Source organism: Mus caroli, chromosome 3 (genome assembly GCF_900094665.2).
Source record: "Mus caroli chromosome 3, CAROLI_EIJ_v1.1, whole genome shotgun sequence".
In the NCBI taxonomy this organism is placed as follows: Eukaryota; Metazoa; Chordata; class Mammalia; order Rodentia; family Muridae; genus Mus; species Mus caroli.
In genome coordinates, this window is record NC_034572.1 from 126,480,626 (window position 1) to 126,502,531 (window position 21,906).

The 21,906-nt window shown below is 38.1% G+C and overlaps 1 protein-coding gene across 5 annotated transcripts in view; it reads right to left on the reverse strand.

Annotated features, from left to right (window-relative positions):
- Gstcd (glutathione S-transferase C-terminal domain containing) overlaps positions 1 to 21,906 on the reverse strand; it is a 103,500-nt gene that overhangs the window by 66,490 nt on the left and 15,104 nt on the right. For all 5 annotated transcript variants that reach the window (XM_029475262.1, XM_029475263.1, XM_021157657.1 and 2 more), the window contains 2 exons: positions 16,855 to 17,106; positions 13,738 to 13,831 (listed from right to left, as the gene is read on the reverse strand). In XM_029475262.1, coding sequence (XP_029331122.1) covers positions 13,738 to 13,831; positions 16,855 to 17,106 — 346 coding nt within the window. The remainder of the gene's footprint in view (positions 1 to 13,737; positions 13,832 to 16,854; positions 17,107 to 21,906) is intronic.

Below are 21,906 nucleotides of genomic sequence, written 5' to 3' on the forward strand. Positions count from 1 at the left end.
CTGTGAGCATCCACTTCTGTGTTTGCCAGGCCCTGGCATAGTCTCACAAGAGACAGCTATATCAGGGTCCTTTCAGCAAAATCTTGCTAGTGTATGCAATGGTCCTTTCCTCTTTTTAATCCTGTGAGTTAATGCCACTGAAAGTGGTATAAAGCAAAAGCCCTTGGACACGTGTTATGGTAAAGCTAAATTTGCAGAATTGCTTTAAAAATCAATATGTATTATGTACAAGCAAAAATATTTGCATTTGACCCTACTGAGGAACTACCAACACATAGAAGAATCACGTTTTCATGGTACCACTGTGTACGGCATTGAGAAGTTAAGAGTAACTGGAGACCTAAGTGCAGCAGGACAGAATCAAGCCTTTACACGTTACAAAGGGTTCACAGGTGCACACAGAAGCTCAAGTAGTAGCAATCATTTCTACGCCTGGAAACAAGCATGTGCATTCATATACAGGCCTGCACACACACACACACACACACAAACCCACTAACATAGCAAGAGTTTAAAGGTTAAGTGGTACAGCACAGGCCTTTAATTCCAGCACTCAGAGGTAGGATCACTGCAAGTTTGAGGCCAGCCTGGTCTACATAGTGACTTCAGGTTAGTCAGTGCAGTATAGTGAGACACCATCTCAAAAACCAAAGAACCAACAACCAACTAACCATCCAACATGGACCCTACATACATAGAGCTATTTTGGTTTAATGGTTTACTTACTATTGCTAGTAATATAAGCTGTACGGAAGGAAGGGAGACCTACAAATAAAGGAGACCATTTATTTGAAAAAATACATAAACTTGTAGAGCAAGCACTATAACTAAGTATTTCCAGAACATGAGCCGTGCCAAGCGATACTCCACAATCTCTAGTCCTCGCCACTTATAACATAGGTACAATCAACAATTTGGAATTTACTTGATATAGTATGATCTGCTAATATTCACAGAACTGTAAGAACAATGCTGGAAAACAGTAAATTATCTGAAGTAACCATATGCCAGAAACAGAGATCTAAATGTGTCTCAGAAATGAGAAATTCTTAATAGATTCATTTTACATACTTTTGATCAAATTATTCCAAATTTCAAGCCTTTTAAGCAAAGGCTTCAGTAATTGGAGGTTATTACAGCTTCTTTCCCTGAACCTTCTTCCCNCCCCCCCCCCCCTTTAGCATTTCATGAACACAGTGAGATCATGGAATTAGCCATGATCATCAAGAACGAGTATGATTACTAAAAGTAACTTTCAGAGAAAGTTTTGTATGAACTTAAGTAGCTTATGGAAATGAACTGTTCTTCCAAACATTCTAATGCTATCATTAGACTTCCTTTCCCTACGTTACTAAATTTTAGTGTTATTTGGGCAGCAGCAATACAGTTTACTGTAGCTTCACAGCTGGAGGTCTGCATCTGTAAGTGGGGACTGTATTAGGAAGCACAGTGTGTGGAGACCTCGGGTCCTCATTCAGTTGATTGACAGACATGTGTCGTTTTGTGTGTCACATAACAAGTGTTAGTTACTTAACCTCTCCATCAGTTCTGACTTCCTCATTGCTGGTGACGTCTAACATCTCTCGTGCCTCTGAATTTACACAGTGTTTCTGCCAGCTGTCTTCAGCTTGCCACTTCAATGAGACCTACTCTCTGCTCTGAGGGCTTAGTGCATGAACTCCTGGACAGGATTCTCTGTCATCTGAAGAGCTATGGTCTCTGCCCACTCCCACAGCTCCTCTAAGATCTTTTTGAAATGCTAAGTGGTCAGATTAATAGTCCATAAGGAGTGGTGTGTGTGTGTGTGTGTGTGAGAGAGAGAGAGAGAGAGAGAGAGAGAGAGAGAATGAGAAATTATGAATATAGCCCCATGGAACCTCTAACCATTAAATACCTTTAATGTTTAGTTTGTTAAATGTGCATACTGCCACAAAAATTCTTCCATTTTATCTTAACAATATGCCAGAGTAAAGTTTTAAAAAAAACTTTTTGTAAACAATGAAGTTTCCTTTTTTTCTTCTTTATAAAAAATTTTATTTATTTATTTATTTATTTATTTATTTATTTATTTATTAATTATGTATACAGCATGCTGCCTGCATGTATGCTTGCAAGCCAGAAGAAAGCACCAGATCTCATTATAGGTGGCTGTGAGCCACCATGTGGTTGCTGGGAATTGAACTCAGGACTTTTGGAGGAGCAGCCAGTGACCTTAACCTCTGAGCCATCTCTCTCCAGCCCAAATAACTTCTCTTTAAGATAAAGGAGTATCCTAGGAATTAATTCTGAAACGCAGTCTGTATGATCATATGTAACATGTCTACTTATGCCTAGAAAACACATAAAATTTTGCATTTATGTATAAAGAATGTGGTCAAATCACAAACATGAGTATGTTTTCACATAAAAACAATTTCCCTACAAATAAGTTTATAAAGTTCATATCCATATGTACTATAGGGTTCATTACTAGTATTGTGTATATATGCCATTCAATACAACTTTCTAATTATAACTACATTTCTATCCTATGCTTAAGGATATTTTTCTTAGACAACTACATTGCTTCAATGCTTGTGAGATGTTATGTTTGCATAGCTCTTAGCCAAATTTCCTTTCTTTGCAATGGGAGGCTGGCCTAATTAAGTAAAAAATAATGAATGAGTTCGGGTACTGAGAGGAAGTGGTTTAAAGCACAGAAGAGAACAGTTCATTGTGCAATAGAGCTCACTTTATAATAGTGGTCTGGAATAGCACGGAGCATGCCAATTTAACTGAAAGACCTAATGATCATTACTTTTTACAAGCAGGAAAGTAACAACACTCATTATTAATGGGCTCATCTCCAAATATAATTATGACCCTTAGATATACAAAATAATCCTTGAACATTCAACCATATTAAGATGTTTTAAGTTTAAAAACTATGTTATTTACTGTGAAATGTTTAAAAATTATGTAAAGAAATTTAAGAGTAAATTATGTGAGATAATACTTAAAATAGAATTAGCTTTGTTAATTAGGATCAGAAGTCTTTCAGAGCTTTCTGGAAAAGTATGTAGAGTAGACATATACATTTGCCAATATTTTCTGCAGCCAGTTCTTTTATCTTCAATGGAGTGATGTTGGTGGCTGTAAACAAACACTTTATTGCAATTATCTTTGGTTTAGAACAGAAAGTTTTTCCCATTTTTCATTATGCCAACACAGTAACTTAAACACCATTAAAACCAATTTACCTTTTTCAATATTTATGAATTTCCAGCAAAAGGTGCCCCATTATAAAACATCAAAGCCTGGTAACTATGGCCCAATTACCTGTGATGATAGGAAGCTAGTAAAAAAGTAAAAACAAAACAAAGCAAAACAAACAAACCTTTTAGTACAAGCGAGTTTCTTGAAGTGCACATGTATCTTTGACCCTAAGAAAAGACACATGCTACTGTCACACAGTCTGACCAGAAGATGCTCAGATGTCCCAGGAAGGTCTCTGGTTGACAGTTTCCTTCACAGCTGCAGTTGAGCACTAACTGAGGAGGGGTCAGAAGCCTTGAACAGTGCTGGGTTTCAGAAACCAGAATTTCCTCACTCGTGTAAAGCCTACTTTAATTTTTTGATGGAATACAACCTTTGCAAAATATTACTAACAGTCTTCATCTTTGACTTTGTAATCTGAATTCTTTATCAATGAATTCATAACATACTGCCTAGTGAAGTAACAAATGATCCAAATCACCTTCACTGTTCAGTAGTACATTGTCTTAATTGTAGTCATTGTACACTTGTCTTAATAGAAATAAACCAGATGAACTTGTATAATCATGTAGATATTTCCTCATATCAAATACTACTTTTTAAACATCTAATGTCATCAAATCTAAACACTGGCTGTTAAAAACTTTTCTGGGAAATAAGTCATAATAGTCTCCATTTGTGAAGACCTACAAAAAGGGTTCTCGAGGGCTATCCCTAGAAGACAGAAGAACGTGGAACAACACTGGAAAGAGTTCTAACACATCCATCTACATCAGGAGAAAACACACACGTTTATTTTTTTACTCTTTGATCACATACCACATTTAATACACCTTTAAAAAGGAAAAGAAGAAAATCTCATCTCATAATTTACAAACAGAAAAATAAAAACAAAAATACAGAAGATAGAAAAACTGAGCCATAGCAAGGTTTAAAGATTAAAGGCCCATACCTTTAATCACAGCACTTGAGAGGCAGAGGCAGATGGATCTCTGTGAATCCCAAGCCAGCCTCAGCTCACAGAGGTTCTAACCTAGCCAAGGCTACACAGTGAGATCTTGTCTCAAAAAATAAAGTAAAGTTAAATAAAATAACATGAGCCATACACTATGTGTATTTAAACTGTGCAGAGTGCTGGAGACACTGAATAACTCCCTACTGAATGAAAATTGAGTCAAAACAGAAATTAATTTTAGAACTGAATGAAAATACAACATACTCAAACTTAAGAGACACCATGAAAATAGATCTGTATTGAATGTCATGTACAAAACTTCAATTCCAAGTGGATTGAGGACTTCATAAAACCAGACACCATGAGTCTGATAAAGAGAAAATGGGAACACACTTGAATTCAATGGGACAGGAAAACCCTAAAATATACAAAGAACCTAAAGAAAGTTGAACACCAAGAATATATGTAACACAATAATAAATGCAGTCGATAATTAAATGGAGAGTTCTCAAAAGATGAAACACAAATGGCCAGAAACACTTTAAAAATGTTTAATACTCTAAGCTGTCATGGAAATTCAAATTAAAACTATATTGAGATTTCATCTTACCCTAGTCAGAATGGCCAACATTAACAAAATACGTAACATAAGAAGCTGGCAAGGATGAAGGGAAAAGGAAACATACATTCACTGCCAGCTGGAGTGCAAACTTGTAAGTCCACTATGGAAATCAATCTACCACCAGATCCAGTATAACACTCTTGGACATATACCTAAAGAACTCAACATCCTACTACATAAAATACTCGCTTATCTACACTAAAGGCCTTTTGAAAAGACAGACTGAAACACACTACTATAGAAGCTTCCTAAAATATATGAAAGAAACTTAAATGGAGTCACCATGTAATGGGAGAGACAAGAGATCCAACTAGACAGACAACTTACAGAACCAAGTAAAACCCGTTCCAGATTACAGCTTATTGAGTCATTGACTAGAGGGGTCCATAACCCCTTCCCCCAAACACCACAAGCTATTGCTGAACTACAGGTTGCCCTCCATAATCAGACAGCAAGGCTCCATTGCTCAACACAACACTTAGTTATGCCCTCAAACATGGAGAAATTGAGATGGTGCTCAGCCTAGAAGCATCAACCATATTGACTAGGATTCCTATAAGTATCCCTAATGCTACTGAAGAGAGAAAATCACTTCTCTTAGCTACAAACCCTCTGACTTAAACTTCTCTTAGCTACAAACCCTCTGAGATACACTGGTCAATAGTGGTCATCAATTATGAGAATAACCAACTGCTTTTTGCTTTAATTTAAGGCCTACTCCACGGATAACCTATACCTGGCACTGTTATATGGCCAATAGTAACCTGACAACCCTGGGTTTGAGGGAGAAACCCAGGAGTGGGAATGTTCACAAAGTATAAGAGTTTAGAGTACTCAGTATTGAACAGGGTATCTTTATCAAGCCCCTCCGATCAAAGCTCAGGGATGTCTACAGTACAGGAGGGAGGACGGGAACAGCAGAGGTAGTGGATGACTCCAAAGAAAGAGCATCCTGCATGTACAACAGGGCTGATACACACAGGAGTATCAGAGACTCTGACAGACCACGTAAGACCTGCACAAATTCCAGAGAAGACAAAGTCCCAGCCCAGAGAAGTTAAAATGAGCACAACGTCCCATTCCTTACCGAGAAGCTATGCACAACTGATAGATGCTGAGAGAAGAAACGTCGGTGTTCTCCAGAGGAGCGGCACTGGATAAACCAACCAGACTCCAGGGTAGGCCCTCTGACCGGGAAGAGTGGCCAAGTGGACTCTCTTTTGTGTGCTTTGTATTTTGCTAGTTCGGCATGGCATTTTTTCCTATTGATTTGTTTTGTTTTTTCCTTTTTCTTTTTGAGAGAGAAAAAACATACAGCTGTATGCATAAGGAGGTGGGGAGGACCTGGGATGAGTTGTGGAGTGAAAAGAATATGATCAAAATACATTATACAAAATTTAAAAAATAAAATTAGTTAATTAATTTTTAAAAAGAAATTATCAAAGCATTTTCCAGGGTGACTACAACATTTTATCTCCCTATTAGCGATGTTTATCAGTGTTCTCTGGCTGAGTCAAGAATACAGGTAGACAAATAAAAACCCTCTTCATTGAAATCTGATCTTCTAAATGATTTCATGATAGTTTTGTGTTTATTACAATTTTTGAGGCACTTAACTTCACATAATACGATAAAGTTAAGTGTTTATTGAGAACTTTATTCTGAACAAAAGAGAAAACAGTAGCTCATTTGGAGAGTTCTGAATTAAATCTGTCCAGATTTTATTTTATTTTTTAAATTTTCTCAGTTAAGTATAACAGAAAAAAGAAAAATCCATTTATGCTAGGGAAATTTTTCCCAGTAAAAACAACAACAACAAAAAGACCAACTTTGATCTCATTTTCTTGGTGTGTTTTTATTTTTTTTTAATTAGGTATTTTCTTCATTTACATTTCCAATGCTATCCCAAAAGTCCCCCATACCATCCCCCCCACTTCCCTACCCACCCACTCCCCTACCCACCCACTCCCACTTCTTGGCCCTGGCGTTCCCCTGTACTGAGGAATATAAAGTTTGCAAGACCAATGGGCCTCTCTTTCCACTGAGGGCCATCCAGGCCATGCTCTGATAAATATGCAGCTAGAGACATGAGTTCTGTGGGTACTGGTTAGTTCATATTGTTGTTCCACCTAGAGAGTTGCAGACCCCTTCAGCTCCTTGGGTACTTTCTCTAGCTCCTCCATTGGGGGCCCTGTGATCCATCTAATAGCTGACTGTGAGCATCCACTTCTGTGTTTGCTAGGCCCCGGCATAGCCTCACAAGAGACAGCTATATCTGGGTCCTTTCAGCAAAATCTTGCTAGTGTATGCAATGGTGTCAGCGTTTGGAGGCTGATTATGGGATGGATCCCCAGGTAGTTTTTTAAATACCAAAAAGTTTGAGATATAACAGCATTACAATTTAAAGGTATTAAGTTATAAACAAAAATGTCAAGGAAAAATTTTTTAACCTTCTGACACTGACAATCATCTTAAAAGAAAATTATATAATTATATATAAAATTATACACACGCACACACACACACACACACACACACACACACATATATATATATATATTAGAGCATACCTAGCATGGCAAAGTAGAAAAAATACACTAGTATCTCAGAAAAAAGATTGTTGAAAGACAATTATTTTCATTATGCTATTAGGAGACTTCTGTCCCAGTTTATATTTTCTTTTTTTTCTAATACTTTTTATTAGATATTGTCTTCATTTACATTTCAAATGCTATCCTGAAAGTCCCCTACACCGCCCCCCCCCCGCCCCCCGCTCCCCTACCCACCCACTCCTACTTCTTGGCCTGGCATTCCCCTGTACTGGGGCATATAAAGTTTGCTAGACCAAGGGGCCTCTCTTCCCACTAATGGCCGACTAGGCCATCTTCTGCCACATATGCAGCTAGAGACATGAGTTCTGTGGGTACTGGTTAGTTCATATTGTTGTTCCACCTAGAGAGTTGCAGACCCCTTCAGCTCCTTGGGTACTTTCTCTAGCTCCTCCACTAGGGGCCCTGTGTTCCATCCAATAGATGACTGTGAGCATCCACTTCTGTATTTGCCAGGCACTGGCATAGCCTCACACAAGACTGCTATATCAGGAGTTTATATTTTCTAGTGGAACTGCCCTCCAGTAAATTTCCATAGTTGGCATGTGCTAAGAGGTGTACACAGGTATTACATCTGGCTTACCCCATGATCAAAATGGAAAAAGAATTAAGTTGCAAAGTTTTTACAAAGTTCTGATGCTGTCCATTACTGAAGCAGCCTTGTATTGTGACATCTTCCTCCACGTTATCACTACACACAATGAAGCAACAGCCATATACATCTCAGAAAGCCAATATAAACACTCTTCCCGTGACCTGCATGGGGAACACTGAAGTAGCAATCTGTTTTAACAACCTTCCAAATAATGCAGGTGGATGTCCTAGAGTGAGAAGCAAGGGTTACCACTAAAAAACACCCGTGCACCCTCCCTAAAGAGCCTAGAACAAGATTTTATGATAGGCAATCTCTGAGGAAAGACACTACTGACCTGTGTGGTCGGAAACTTTTATTAACATAAACTTTTGGAACTCCCTACTTTCTGACAAGAATAGTCAAATTGGTTAGGATATGTCCAAGTATTTGGAATAATATATGAATGCATTTCCATACAGTAGAGCCTCATCGACCCAGAGAAAGACTCCTTCTGGGCCTCCATCCTCACTTCAGCTCTTATCTTCTCCTGAAGGCACTGTCCACAGTTTCCCCTTGATTAACCAAATTCCTTGTGCTATATGAAAGAAACAGCATGGGGTTAGGGGTGCTGCTCTGTGGCAGAGTGCCTGCTGGTGCATACGAGGCTCTGGTGGGGTATGATCCAGCTGATCTGTAGAGGATAAGAGCCATGACCTTATATTGAGGACTATTTTAACTAGTTTATATCATATGTCAATTCCTTCTTTATGCCCCGACTACTCTACAGAAAACAAATGCAGAAAAACTGAGTGTTTACTTACATGATCATCATCACCATAATAAGCTTTCAAATTAAAAACTTTAGTCTCCTATAATTAACATATATAAATACGGATTTCAAATATCTTGATAGCAAGATCTGGATGTGGCTTGAGGCAAGAAATACTTGCCTAGCATATTCAGTAGGAGGGCAGGAGACAGAAGGCACGAAGCAGGAGGGAAGGGATGGGATGAAACAGGTTGTTACCTTTATCATCTTTCAAGTAATACTTTCGGGTCTCTTCTCTCCAACGGCTGATAAAATTTTCTGGAGTTAATAGCTACTTGTAATAGAGGACTGATCCATCTAAGAACTACTGTAGACTAGAGAAAGCTACAAAAGCAAGGAGTTTGGAGAACAGGTGGCATAGGAAACCTTTGTTCTAGGTTTTAAGAAAAAGACTAAAAATCCATTCCCATGTTTGAACTCAGAAACATTCATAAGGAAAGAATAGTAGATGATTCTGGGCTTAAGTTCTCAGGCTCAAACAATCCTTATTCTAGTTTATCATAAAGAGTAGGAAATTACATAGTATCACTCTATACTAATAGAGTATGTAATTGCTTGAACTATGCTGTAGTATGAGGTTGTTGGCTGACTACTGAAATTTTCACCAAGTCAAAAGACATGATTAAAAAAACATTTTAAAACAGAATTTCTCTTGTAAAGATTATAATGACCTTCATGAGAAGTCTGATGACACAGCCTAAGTTCATAGAGACTATAAACTATACGGATGTCAAGTCAGGCAAAAGTTTCATATAAATGTAGTTAAAGTAATTCTAAAGTTTGTTTTTACGTTACAGAACTGAGCAAATGAACAAATGTAATGAGAACATTGGGAGCTGATTATTCTGAGCAAACAGCAGAGAAATCCAAATCCAGACAGTCGGGGGGTTAGCCACAGCTACTCAGAAAACACACTGTGATGGAAAACAACCTACAGATTATTATTAGACTAAAGAGACATAAAATTAGACATGCCACTTCCAGAGACTATAGGTTAGACGATAATATATATGCTGAGTGAAGTACCCTGTTTTAGTAACTGCAGTAAAGCTGTGTATCAGAATGTTCCTGGGATTAGCTACATATTTAGGTGTAAAGCAGAATGAGTCAAAATATATTCCAGGGTTTAAAAAAAACACATCAATCTTTACTTCTCTTTTCTTTAAACTAAATAATTTCAATTATTCTCCTATGTTTAGGGAGAATTGAGGTCTACAGAAAAAGAACTGTAGTTTAAATGTATTCAGTTTAATAAAATTGCTGCATGCCTATCCAAAGGACTTACAGTCTCAAACACTAATAGTGTGTTTGAGAAGAACAAGTATGCATGTGAGTAATTATAATGGACAAGAAGCATGATACAAAAACCAGAGTTAAAGTTAAAGCACTGGGGATGGGGTTGGGAAATAGCTCAGCTTGTAAAGTACTTATCAAGCAAACATGGGGAGATGAATTCAGACTTCTAGCACCTATGTAAAAGCCAGGTGTGTTGGCACACATCTGCAACTCTAGCACTGAACGGAGTGAAAGCAGAGATCCCTGGAGCTCCCCAGCCAGCCATCCTAGCCAAGTGGATGAGCTCCAGGTTCAGTGAGAAATCTGACAGCAGAAAATGATATAATTGTGGAGAGCAATTGAGGAGAACACCCTTTACATGTATGTGTACACACACACACACACGCACACACACACACTCAGTACCAATGGTAGGACTAACGAGATGACTCAGCAGGTAAAGGACCTTGTGTGAAAGCCTGAGTTCAATCCCTTGGCTCAGAAAGGTAGAAGAGAAGCAACTTAAGATATCTGCCCTATGACACGTGATATATGTACCATATGTCACACACTGTGGAATGCACACTGAAACACAAACATCACAATACACACATAGTATTAAAATTAAAAAAACACTGGGGAGTGATTCATTCCAACTACTATATTAGCTAACATTTACCATTTACAATTTTCTTAGGCATTTATTGAGTACTTTGCATATTAATTCACTGGATGCAGAAATAATCCTAAAAGTCACTCTCATTATCATGCCTTTACAGCTGCAACTGAAGCAACAAAAGTACAGGGAAGTTGACCCTCTGGCCACAGGCCACCTAGGCAAGCGGTTGCCCAACCAGGTTTTGAATCCAGGCTGGTAACTCCATGAAACACGGCTTAATAAATGAAGTAGAATATGAATTGATTCTTAAAGGATGGATAGATTTGAATAGGTAAGAAATAATGAAAATTTTATACTGGTATTTATACTGGTTGAAAAGTAAAACTGAGGATAAAGAGATAATTAACACAGATTTAAAAGTGAAATCTAAAGGTGATGGTGCAAGATATAAGGAGAAAAACAGGTTAGAGTAGAGAGCGGTAGATTGGAGAGGCTGAGAACTGACTCTAAGGATGAACACAGCCTTTGTTAGTAAGACATACAATAGAGTAGTTCTTACAGTAGCCATCAACTTGTTATATAGTTCAATCAATGAAGTAGAAAGCATCGTAGCTAAGATAGCAGACAAGAGTGAAACCTTTGTAGGCACTAGTCAACGACTGGTTTCTGAGTAACCCACTGTCATCTGCTGTGCAATCTTCATATTTTTTACAGTATTTATAAAAACCTGGCGACCCAATACAAAGGATGCAAATAGGAATGAGGTTTCTAGGACAGCAATAGCTCCATGTCTCCATATTTTGTGACTCAAGTATGCAGTGTCTCAGCAACAGAGTCTTACTGTCAAGTTCTGGACTGTAATCAATAGCATTGGCAATAGGTTGTCATGTTTTGGGTCTGAGATCTCACTAGCTAACAACTCCCAATGGGAAGAATACATTCCTGGCTCTGGCCTTTGTTTTAATTTAATTTTTAAGATTGATTTTATGTGTTTTGCCTGCGTGTATGTATGTGGTATATATACATACATGTAAGAGCTTGCTGCTCTTACAGAGGACCCAGGTTCAGATCCCAGCACACATACGGCAGTTGACAACTGTGCGAGGGATCTGGTATCCTCTTCTGATCATGTGAACATCAGGTGCACCTGTTCCACGGGGCTGAGCATTCTGCATTCTCTTATTCTCTGCACCTCTGCTTTCTCCTCCTCCACCCAGTTTAACCTTCCTGTTCAACTACTCTCATTTGACCCTTTATAAAACTACATCTGTCTCTTCTAACTAGACGATTAAGTAGTAATCCATAACTGGCCACAATGCAGAGAATAAGAGAATGTGGGATGTGTCCCATGGAACACAAATACCTCAGTTCCTCCTCTCTAGACTCACACATTGCTGAGAGGTTGGAAAGAAAGCAAGAGCCAGAGGCAGTAATGATTTCGAGAAAACTGTGTCTCCTTGCACATGTGTGATGGGGCAGCTACACATATGAACTCATAGCAGTTGTGACAGGAAGCACAAGACTTGTGCAAGCCCAAGAAAGACCAAATCCCGGTATGGAGGGAGGAGCTGGGCGTCAAGTCCCACCCTAGCCAAGGAACTACTTTAGCTGTTGACAGAGGAGGAGTCCGTTTCCTCTAAGTGTGCAGCCCCTGCCAGGAGAAGGCTATACAACCAAGAATATTTGGGAAGCATAAATTATTTTTGATGGGTTTAAAAAAATACAGTGTTGAATGTGCAGGCCATGGGGGAGGGGATCTGGGAAAACTTGGAGGACGGGATTGAATATGATCAAAACTCCTTGAATGGAATTCTCAGAGAAGTAATGAAATATTTTTTAAACTTATTTTTTGCAGCAAAATAAAATTAAAGTACAAGAAAATAATTGAAGAAATAAATCTTTGACCTATGCTAAAATATTCCACCTAAAAAAACCACTTTAAATGATATTTAAAAATCAAGTTCCCTTTCAGAGCTTCTGAAAGTAAGGAAAATCCTGAGAATTGGTACAATAACCTTGAGTTAGCGCCACGGCTGCCTGAGGCTGTGCCTGCCTTAGAGGCCCGCAGTGGAAGAGGAAGATGGAGAAGGTTGTCCTTGACTGTCCCTGCAGAGCTGGGACAACCACAACCACATAAAGGCAAAACCCTTCAAACGCTGCGATCCTGTGAAGCACATACAAAAGTCCAAACAACAACAAAAGAAGAAGATCTCAGCTACAAGAACAGAGAGACAGACAGACCTCCAAGCTGAAAAGCTAAGGACAATGGTCTTCAGTTCTATTTGGAGATGCTTTAATGAAGAACGAGAAAGGCTTTCTGTGAGATTGCCCTTAACCCCAAACTGCCAAGAAGCACAGATGAAAGTGTCACCAAACTGAACTCACACTGTTACAAAATCCGCAGGAAAGGAAGTAATCAGGAGCGCACTCAGCAGAAGAAATGAACGGCAGAATTAGAACCCCACTGAGTATCAACTACCAGGAAAAAGTATCCAACATAAAAATCATACAATCAGGGAACTGAAATATGACCATGAAAATGTTTATTTAAAACAAAGCAAATATAACTGAGGGTAATAAGATATAGTTGTTCAGATAAACACCAAGCAGAAAAGAGCACTTTGTTTAAAATAAGACTTTGGATGGTTGAGGAAAGAATTATAAATTACTAGATGATGAAGGGATTTTCTTAACTTTTATTACATTCGATAAATGGAATTGTAGTTATGATGTCATTTGTATATTCTAAAAAGTAAAACTTAACATTTGATTTAAAATATGGGGGGTTGAATTTCATGAAGTCAGCGTAGGAAACATGGAAAGCAACAAATCTGAGTGATATGAAACTCTAAAATTAAAATGAGTATGCACTGGACACTAGCTTTGTTACTAAAATATCAAATACAGCCAAAGAGACATTTCAAGTATGGGAAGATGGCTCTGAAGGGAATAATCACAGTGAACACAAACCTTACATCAACAAGCAAAGCAAAGCTCACCTTCCTTCGGGCTGACGGCAGCAGGAAGACTACTCCAGTCAAGGGTCCAAGCAGGACAAGGGTGCGGAGAAAACATGGCTTCAATGCCTTTTTCCTAGAGAAGGAAGGAGGTTCCAGGTTAGTGAACTGATAAAGCCCTGTTTTCTATTTTCTACACTGACAAAGGCAATTAAAAGTAATCACATGTGCACCAAAATATTTAGTGATATAAAAAAAATGCAAAATGTTATAAAAAAATAGAAAATGCCATTTTAAAATCAGCACATTGCTATTATCTTTTAATTGTGGTAATAAAAGTAAGGCTGAGAACATTTACAAGTAATCAGCCAATAAACATCCAAGGCAGGGGCTGGAGAGGCAGCTCAGGAGTTAAGAACATTTGTTACTCTTGCAGAGGACCTGGGTGTGGTTCTCAGCACACGTGGTCGCTCACAACCATTGTTAACAACACTAGTTCCAGGGAATTCAATGTCTTCTGATCTCCTCTAGTACCAGGCAGTCATGTAGTACTTACACAGACATGCAGTCAAAGTACTATATGCTTAAAATAAATGCTGTAATAGAAAAAAGTCACTTGAAAATAAAATTTTATCAAAATATATTCATAAACTATTAAAAATGCTGACCTTCCCTTGTTCATGAATGTCTCTATACATGAAAACCATCTATTTAAACTGCAAGCTACATTTACTGTACCTAAAAACTGCTGACATAACTCACACATCACCCTATCAGTTTATCTGATGGTAGTATCTCTAATTGATTCAAAAAACTTAAAGAATTGTTTTTTATTTCATTAAATGTGTCTGTTAGGTTCTTTCCTATGTTACACTTTGTTCATTTAAAGCCAGGTGTAGTGAAACGTTCCTTTACTCCAGCCCTTGGGAAGTGAAAGCAAGAGGATCAGTAGTTGTAGGCCAGCCTGAGTTATGATGATATCCATATCTCAAACGAACCAACGAACCAGCAACAAACTCACCAAAAGCTGACATTTATTCAATCTATAGACAGTGGCATGGCAATCATAGATGTATGTATTTCTCTAATCACAGAATGTGAGTCCACATCCCACAACATAAGTGACCACTGTTCAGATATTATCATCTACAGGAAAACTATTTGAAGGAAAATTTATAGCCAGGGATGCTGTGTACATCTTTAAGTCTTAGTACTACAAAGTCCAAGGCAGGAGGATCACTTGAACCCACAAGTAAGGCCAGAGTGGAAAACACTATGAACTTCCATCATTTGCAAGAGAAAACCAAATATATCAAGGCAAGTAAAACACAGTAAGAACTGCTGATAATTCACCTTTAACTATAACAGTTACTCATGAGTTTGCTTTCCATTATGAAAACTCATTGAATTTGGTTACCAAAAGAAAGAACAATCATTTTTACTAGGGATACAGATGTAATTACAGATGTAGAAAATTAAACAACACGTCTGTCTGAGATCACTCTTCTCCTTTCTATGGCCTTTACTCTGACTTTGTTTCTACTCATTTTCAATCCTATTCCCACTTTATGGTCTTTAAAAAATACACCATATTGAGATACTACAACAAAATGTACCTTCCTCAAGTATACACACTTTGGAAAGTAAATTGAGGTATTTTTCTATTTACCTTTAAATCACCAATCTCTCCACAACACAGGCTCCTGCCATTGCCCTTGGCCACCTCCCAGAACTTAAAGGCAAGACCAGACTGTTGAAGACATCACACACTTCAGACCCAGGATTTGGAGGAGCTAAACTAGAACTAACGCAGAAGCCTCCTCCTTGAGAACCAGCTTTAACAGTATCTGTGTAGGAACCATGTAAACTGTGAGGGAGAAGTAACCAACCGTTCTACTAAGCTGTAGAGGCACGAAGCACAAAGATGGCCTGCCTGAAAGATACGCACAAACGCAATAGCAGCGTATTCAGTTTGTGGTTACCCAACACCTACCTAATTGGACTTAGGGTCTGCTCGATGGTAGAGAACTCATGCCTAGCACTGTAAGCAGTAAACTGAGGTCATGAATGCTACAGGAGAACCTTACTGCTCATGTGAATTCTAAATACTTACTTAACCTTAAAAACCACACATCAGGGTAACCTCACCCCTAATCAAAAAAAAGCTTCTTTTTGTAGCATATGCAGACTATTGCAGAAATCCAATCCTGGTTGATACAACTACAATGTAATGCCTAAGGCTCAGGGAGCACTGAAAGAGGAGCAGGAAGATTGTAAAATGTAGGAGCTAGTATATTTTCTTCAAGATAGTGTTTTCTTTATATGGCAAGGAGGCTGTATCTGTGAAATCAAAACAATTTGATTACCAAAACAAGACCTGCATAATGACAATCAATTGACAAGCCAACCACAGATAGGGTTCACACCATAAGGCCCTATCACTAGAAGAAAGCCTACAGGTAGTTATGGCTGCTGAGAGAGAAACCATCTCCCCAGGAACAAGTCTCCTGATACGTTATCCAACCCAAGTGGACATCCCTAAACACATACACACATAAGCAACATTAAATGGATTCAGTGGAGTTTTGTTTTGTATGTGTGTGTGTGTGCACGCATGTAGGTACAACAAGATTAAAGGCCATGAATTTGAGAGATGGAGTAACACACACAACTGGAGAAGAGACAGGGAAGGCAGGAATGATGTAAATACAATACTCATATATGAAATCTCAAAAAAAATTTAAGTTAAAAAAAATGAAAGCATGACACTTATATGAAAATGGATGGAATGGAGACCATCATGTTTATCAGAATAAACCAGACCAAGAAACAGCAACTAAATAAATAACCAAAATAAAGACAGAAATCAAAGTTCTGTAACACAGGAAATTTAGGTCAAAATGACCAGATAGGATGTGCATTTTGATTCACACCATGAATATTTATTTATTTATTTTTTAAAAAAGTACTACTTTAAACTATGTATTTTGACTTGAAAACAAGACTAGCAGAAACATTATTTGGTAAATAAAGACCTGACTAGCTATAAATAAGATGCATAATTGATGATGCCAGAAGATGATTTATTAGTTGGGAAAGTATGCTCAAAGGGATATTTTTTTTTTTAAAAAGAAAACTGTAATAAAACAAGGTAAATACCATCAACTTGGTCATAGTCGGTCTTGGTCCTCCTATAAATAAAGGGTCACTTTGCTCATCTACAGCTGCTACTTCATTAGAATTCACGGGCTGTTTACTTGCAGAGTTCAGCAATTCTGGTAAATACAGAAAGTAGATCCCACACTTGGAAGCTGCTGTTTTGACTTTTGGCACTTCCTGAATCCTCTGATACCAAGAGATTAGTAGTGGAAACTGTTCCAGCTTCTCTGAAAATTTCTTGCAGATAATTACCTGTTTAAAAAAAAAGGGGGGGGTATTTTAGAAATATATAATATGATTTTTATGACAATGTTAATGAAGTATCACAGATTATAAAACTTACACATCTCAAAGGTACAATTCAAATGAACTCTGGGAAATTCAAATAACTGTGCAAGTACCACCACAATCCAGTTCTAGGACACCACAACGCTGTAACAGTTTGCAGTAAACTTCTGTGCCCACAACTAGTTGCAGGTAGCCAGTGATCTGTTTTCCAAGTTTATAATGATGCTTCTTATACAAGTTAATAAAATCGTAAGAAGTATTCGTGCTTTTCCATTTAGCATTATGTCGCCAACACTCATTCATATAGCTAAGCTCATTAAGTACTTTGCTTCCTTTATTAATAGTCATGGTGAAGAACCACTGTAACTATGTAACTGGTAATTCAGTATTTGAGGGACACTGGCATGTTTCTAGGTATTGCCTATCAGGAACTGAACTGGTAGGTTAAAACTATTCAACCATTCTCTATGGTACTTGTACCACCTTAGATTCCCATTGTGAAGATTCCAATTCCTCCAGTTTTAATTTCTGTTTATTGTTACTCTTTGTGTCTGATACATGTGCTTGAGTACAGGCATTTGTTTGTTACCCACGGCAGATGTGTGGAAATCAGAAAACCCTCATGAGTTTTTCCTTTGCACTGCAATCTGGAGATAGATGTAGGTCATCAGGCTGGCGTGGCTCCTCCTTTTTCCTACACAGCAAATGCTTTCTCCTACCGAGCCACTGTACTGGTCCCCAGTTTTTCTCTTGCCAACATTTGCCATTGCCATAACATTCTAGGCATTCAGAAGTTCTTCATAATAATGTTCGTTTTCCTTTCCTTATGATTAATGACAGTGAATACCTCCTATTTATTTGTCATTTGCATATCTTCTGTGGAGTGTCTTCTCCGGCTTTACTCTTCACTACTGTGGTATTGCTGAAGACATTTCGAATGCCATCAAGCACAGAAAGACGGAGCTGGTGCCTAACTCGATGCTTCATGTCTACCGACTGGCACTCTTGGTGCTGGGACATACTCTGAATGCTACCAGAGGGGAAAGGTCACCAACATCAATCACCCAGCTACGAACCCTGTGACCTACAACAGTGACCTGCTTAGAGAATACACCAGTACAATCATGCCATGGGAACATCCAACAACTTGTAAAAACTGGACGTAAGGCTCACTCCGTGAGATGGAGCCTACAGCTGACCTTACTGATGTAACCAAGAAGCCGAGACTATTGTTCTGTTACAGGAACATAGCAATAAAACAACGACTAATGACATATTGCTATGCCCGTATATTAGTGCAACAACAAGCCATCACTAGAGAAGTTTCTTTTTGTAGTAGGTGGTAATTAACACAGACACTCACTATAGGACAATGGCAGAGAGTGAGACTTTGGAGCAGTCAGCCCTAAATAGGATGTCTTTATCAAACCCCTCCCCTCAAGGTTCAGGGATCTGTGCAGGAAGGAGGCAGAAGTTGTAGGTGACTCCAAGGAGACAGCATTTTTTTTAGAAATGACAGTGCTGATGCTTATGAGTCACAGAGCCTGTGAGAGAATATATATTCATATTCAAGATCAGCACAAATCAAGCCAGATGTAATCCCAGCACAGAGAAGAAAAAGTGAGCACAATATTCCCCCCCTAACCACGATGCTATTTCCCAGAGTGACTGATGGAATGATGGAGGTATACCAAACACACTCCAGGGCAAGTCCCGGGACCAGGAACGGTAGACCAACACCAAGAGGACTTCATGGTTTTTGTGTGCCTTTTGCTTATTTGTTTTGTATTGTTAGTTTGATTTTTTTTTAATTTGTTTTGATTTTTTTTTTGATAGATTAAAAAATGAAGTTGGGGAGGTAGGAAATGGAAAAGTTCAGGAAGAAGTTGGGGGAGTAAAGACTATGATCAAAACACACTGTATGGGAAAAATTATAAGCATTAGAATAAACTTATAATAAAAAAATAAACAGCTAAACTACAAAATGGACACATTTCTAAAGAGATACCTTACCCTAAAAGTTGTATATATGATTATAAAACATAAAAATACTAATCATCATATATCATTAGACAATTGAAAATTAAGATGGCACCTCTACATAGCTATTAGAATAACAAAATTCCAAAACACAACACAAGAGAGGGTGAGGATGTGGTGCAAGAGAAACTACTTGGAAAGACAGCCTGGTAGCTCCTTACAGCCCAGTGATACTGTTATACAGATGTGAAAGCACTCACAGCTTATTTACAGCTTGTATTAAGTTCATCCCACTGCTTGTCATAGTTTAATCCTCTCTCTAATCACCTTCTAATTTGCACACGTTTTCGACTATAAATCATGGCTAACAATACATTCCATTGTCTCTGGCTTTCATTATATCTGGGAGGGTCTCAATATGCTAAGTATAGAATGCTAAATGGACAGTGCTATATGAAAACCAAACATGTTAATATATACTTATAAATATCTCCAACTGCTTAATAGTGAAAGCAGTAAGTTGAGCTTTAAGCAAATTGTGTAATAATTTAAATTTATCACAATTTTATGCCTATAAAGTATCCACGGTCATGGTATTTTTAGTAGTAAAGGAAAATTTTTAGCTTAGTAGAGAAATATAGAATAGAGTTTACAGCCCCATTTTGATTAATAACTATCTAAACTTGCTTTTCTTTAGTAAAAGTTATCACCCCTATAGTATACCATCATATTTACATTTTATTAGAAAATAATGTAAGCACATACTAACAATGAGCATGCTTGATGGGTTAAGGAGGAGATTTCACCGAAGCAAAAATAGAAAAATAAAATGATAAATATTAAGAATGGGGAAAGGTAACTATGGCAGCCTCTGTGCCTATATTTTATCCATATCCTGATTTTGTTTTCCAAGGTCTCCTAGTCAATCATAATCTGAATCAATGGAAATTTCCACGAATAAATAATTCATGAGACTTGAGGAAAATGTGTGCTAGTCCTTAATACCTTATAAAATGTATTATTCATTTTGAATTAGATTAAAATGTTTAAAAAATGCTATCTATAAGGCACTGTGGGAGCCAAAAAATTTATACTTCTTTATAAAATCCTTAACTGCCTGGAAATAAATTAGGTGTTAAGAGAATTGAACTTAAAACACAGAAAAATAATTCCACTCTTTCATAAACTCACAACTCCCAAATAATGAGAACCAAAGGTAGTGAGAGCACTGAAATGTCAAAGGACATCAGAGTCCCACATTTAGAAGGGTCAGTGACCATGCAGACAACACAAAAAAGCAGATGAACAAGGCAAGAAAGTCAGTTCAGGACCCAGACAAGAAAGTAAGCAAAGTGCATGAAATGGAGAAGAAATCTAAAGACAACAGAGAAAAAAATCAGCAAGAAAACTGAGACTATAAACAAGAACCAAACAAATTCTCAAAATGAAAGGGTCAATTCACAAAACACAACCTCCCCCGAAAAAAACTCCTAAAAACCCACAAACCGTAGAGAACTTTACCAGAGACTAGAGGGATGATGGTTAGTTAGTGGGTGAAGTACTTGCTCCACAAGCAGGAAGACCCAAGTTCAGTTCCTCAATGCTAGGTCTAACACTGGGCACAGCAGTGTATGCCTGAAATCCCAGCACTGCGAGGACAGAGACAGTGGAGCTTCCTGCTTGACAAGCCAAATTTCACTAAGTGTCAGGCTTTGAGACGGTCTCGAAAAAGTACAGTGACTAAGGAAGAACCCAATGCCACGATTTAGCCTCTACACTCATACACACATGCGCATGTCTACTTACATGCTCCCAGGAAAACACCACACACACACATTCCTCCTCCTCGTCCTTCTCCTCTACCCACTCCTCCCATAATCAACAAGTAGCAAGACCAAATGAGAAAACAAATGTTTAATTTCAGGGACAGAAGACAAATCAGGACAATGATAAATTCTGATGTGTAAATATGACCAAAGCTTCCAAGATACATAATGAGACCAAACCCAAGAGTAAAGATAAAAGGCTCTGAGATAAAATATAAATGCATAGACAATTCATTCAATAAAATTGTAACAGACTTCTTAAACACAGAGAAGGCGACAGCCATCAAATCAGGAGGCATCTAGAATTCCTTAATAGTAATGACCAGAAAAGAATCTCTGTGTAACAGCTCACAGTCAAGATTCCCGCAAATGCAAAGCAACGAAACAACACCAACACCTACAGGGGAAACGCCAACTCACAGACGGGCAGAAGCATCAGAATCATGAGCAGCTCTACAAGCCAGGGAAGCAGGAAATGATCTAGGTCAAGCCCTGAAAGGAGATAACTGTCAACCAGGATCTCCGTAAAGGGCAATCTTATCTTTTGGAATGGATGGAGAAATGAAAGCAGTTCAAGGAAAACACCGAGTGAGGCAAATCATGGCCACCACAGCAGCTCTGTGCAAGCCCTAAACTTACAAGGAAGAGAAAGAAAGGCAAGTTCACTCGAGGCAATGCGGCAAGAGGAGATCAAAGAATGAGACATCAACTGCGTTGAACACAGCTGACTGAGTCTGAACAGGAGAAAAGAATACAGGTAATGATAACCCAACCAATGGGAAGAACGAACCAAGGAAATAATATGTCTCTCTCAATGATGACTTTATTTGCAAATGGATTCACCTACTAAGAAGATGCGGACTGATTAAACTAAAAAAAAAAATAGTAGGTGTTTTCTCTTTTTCTTTCTTTTTTGTAAGAAACACACTTAGGTGGTAAAAATGCCCAAACACTGACT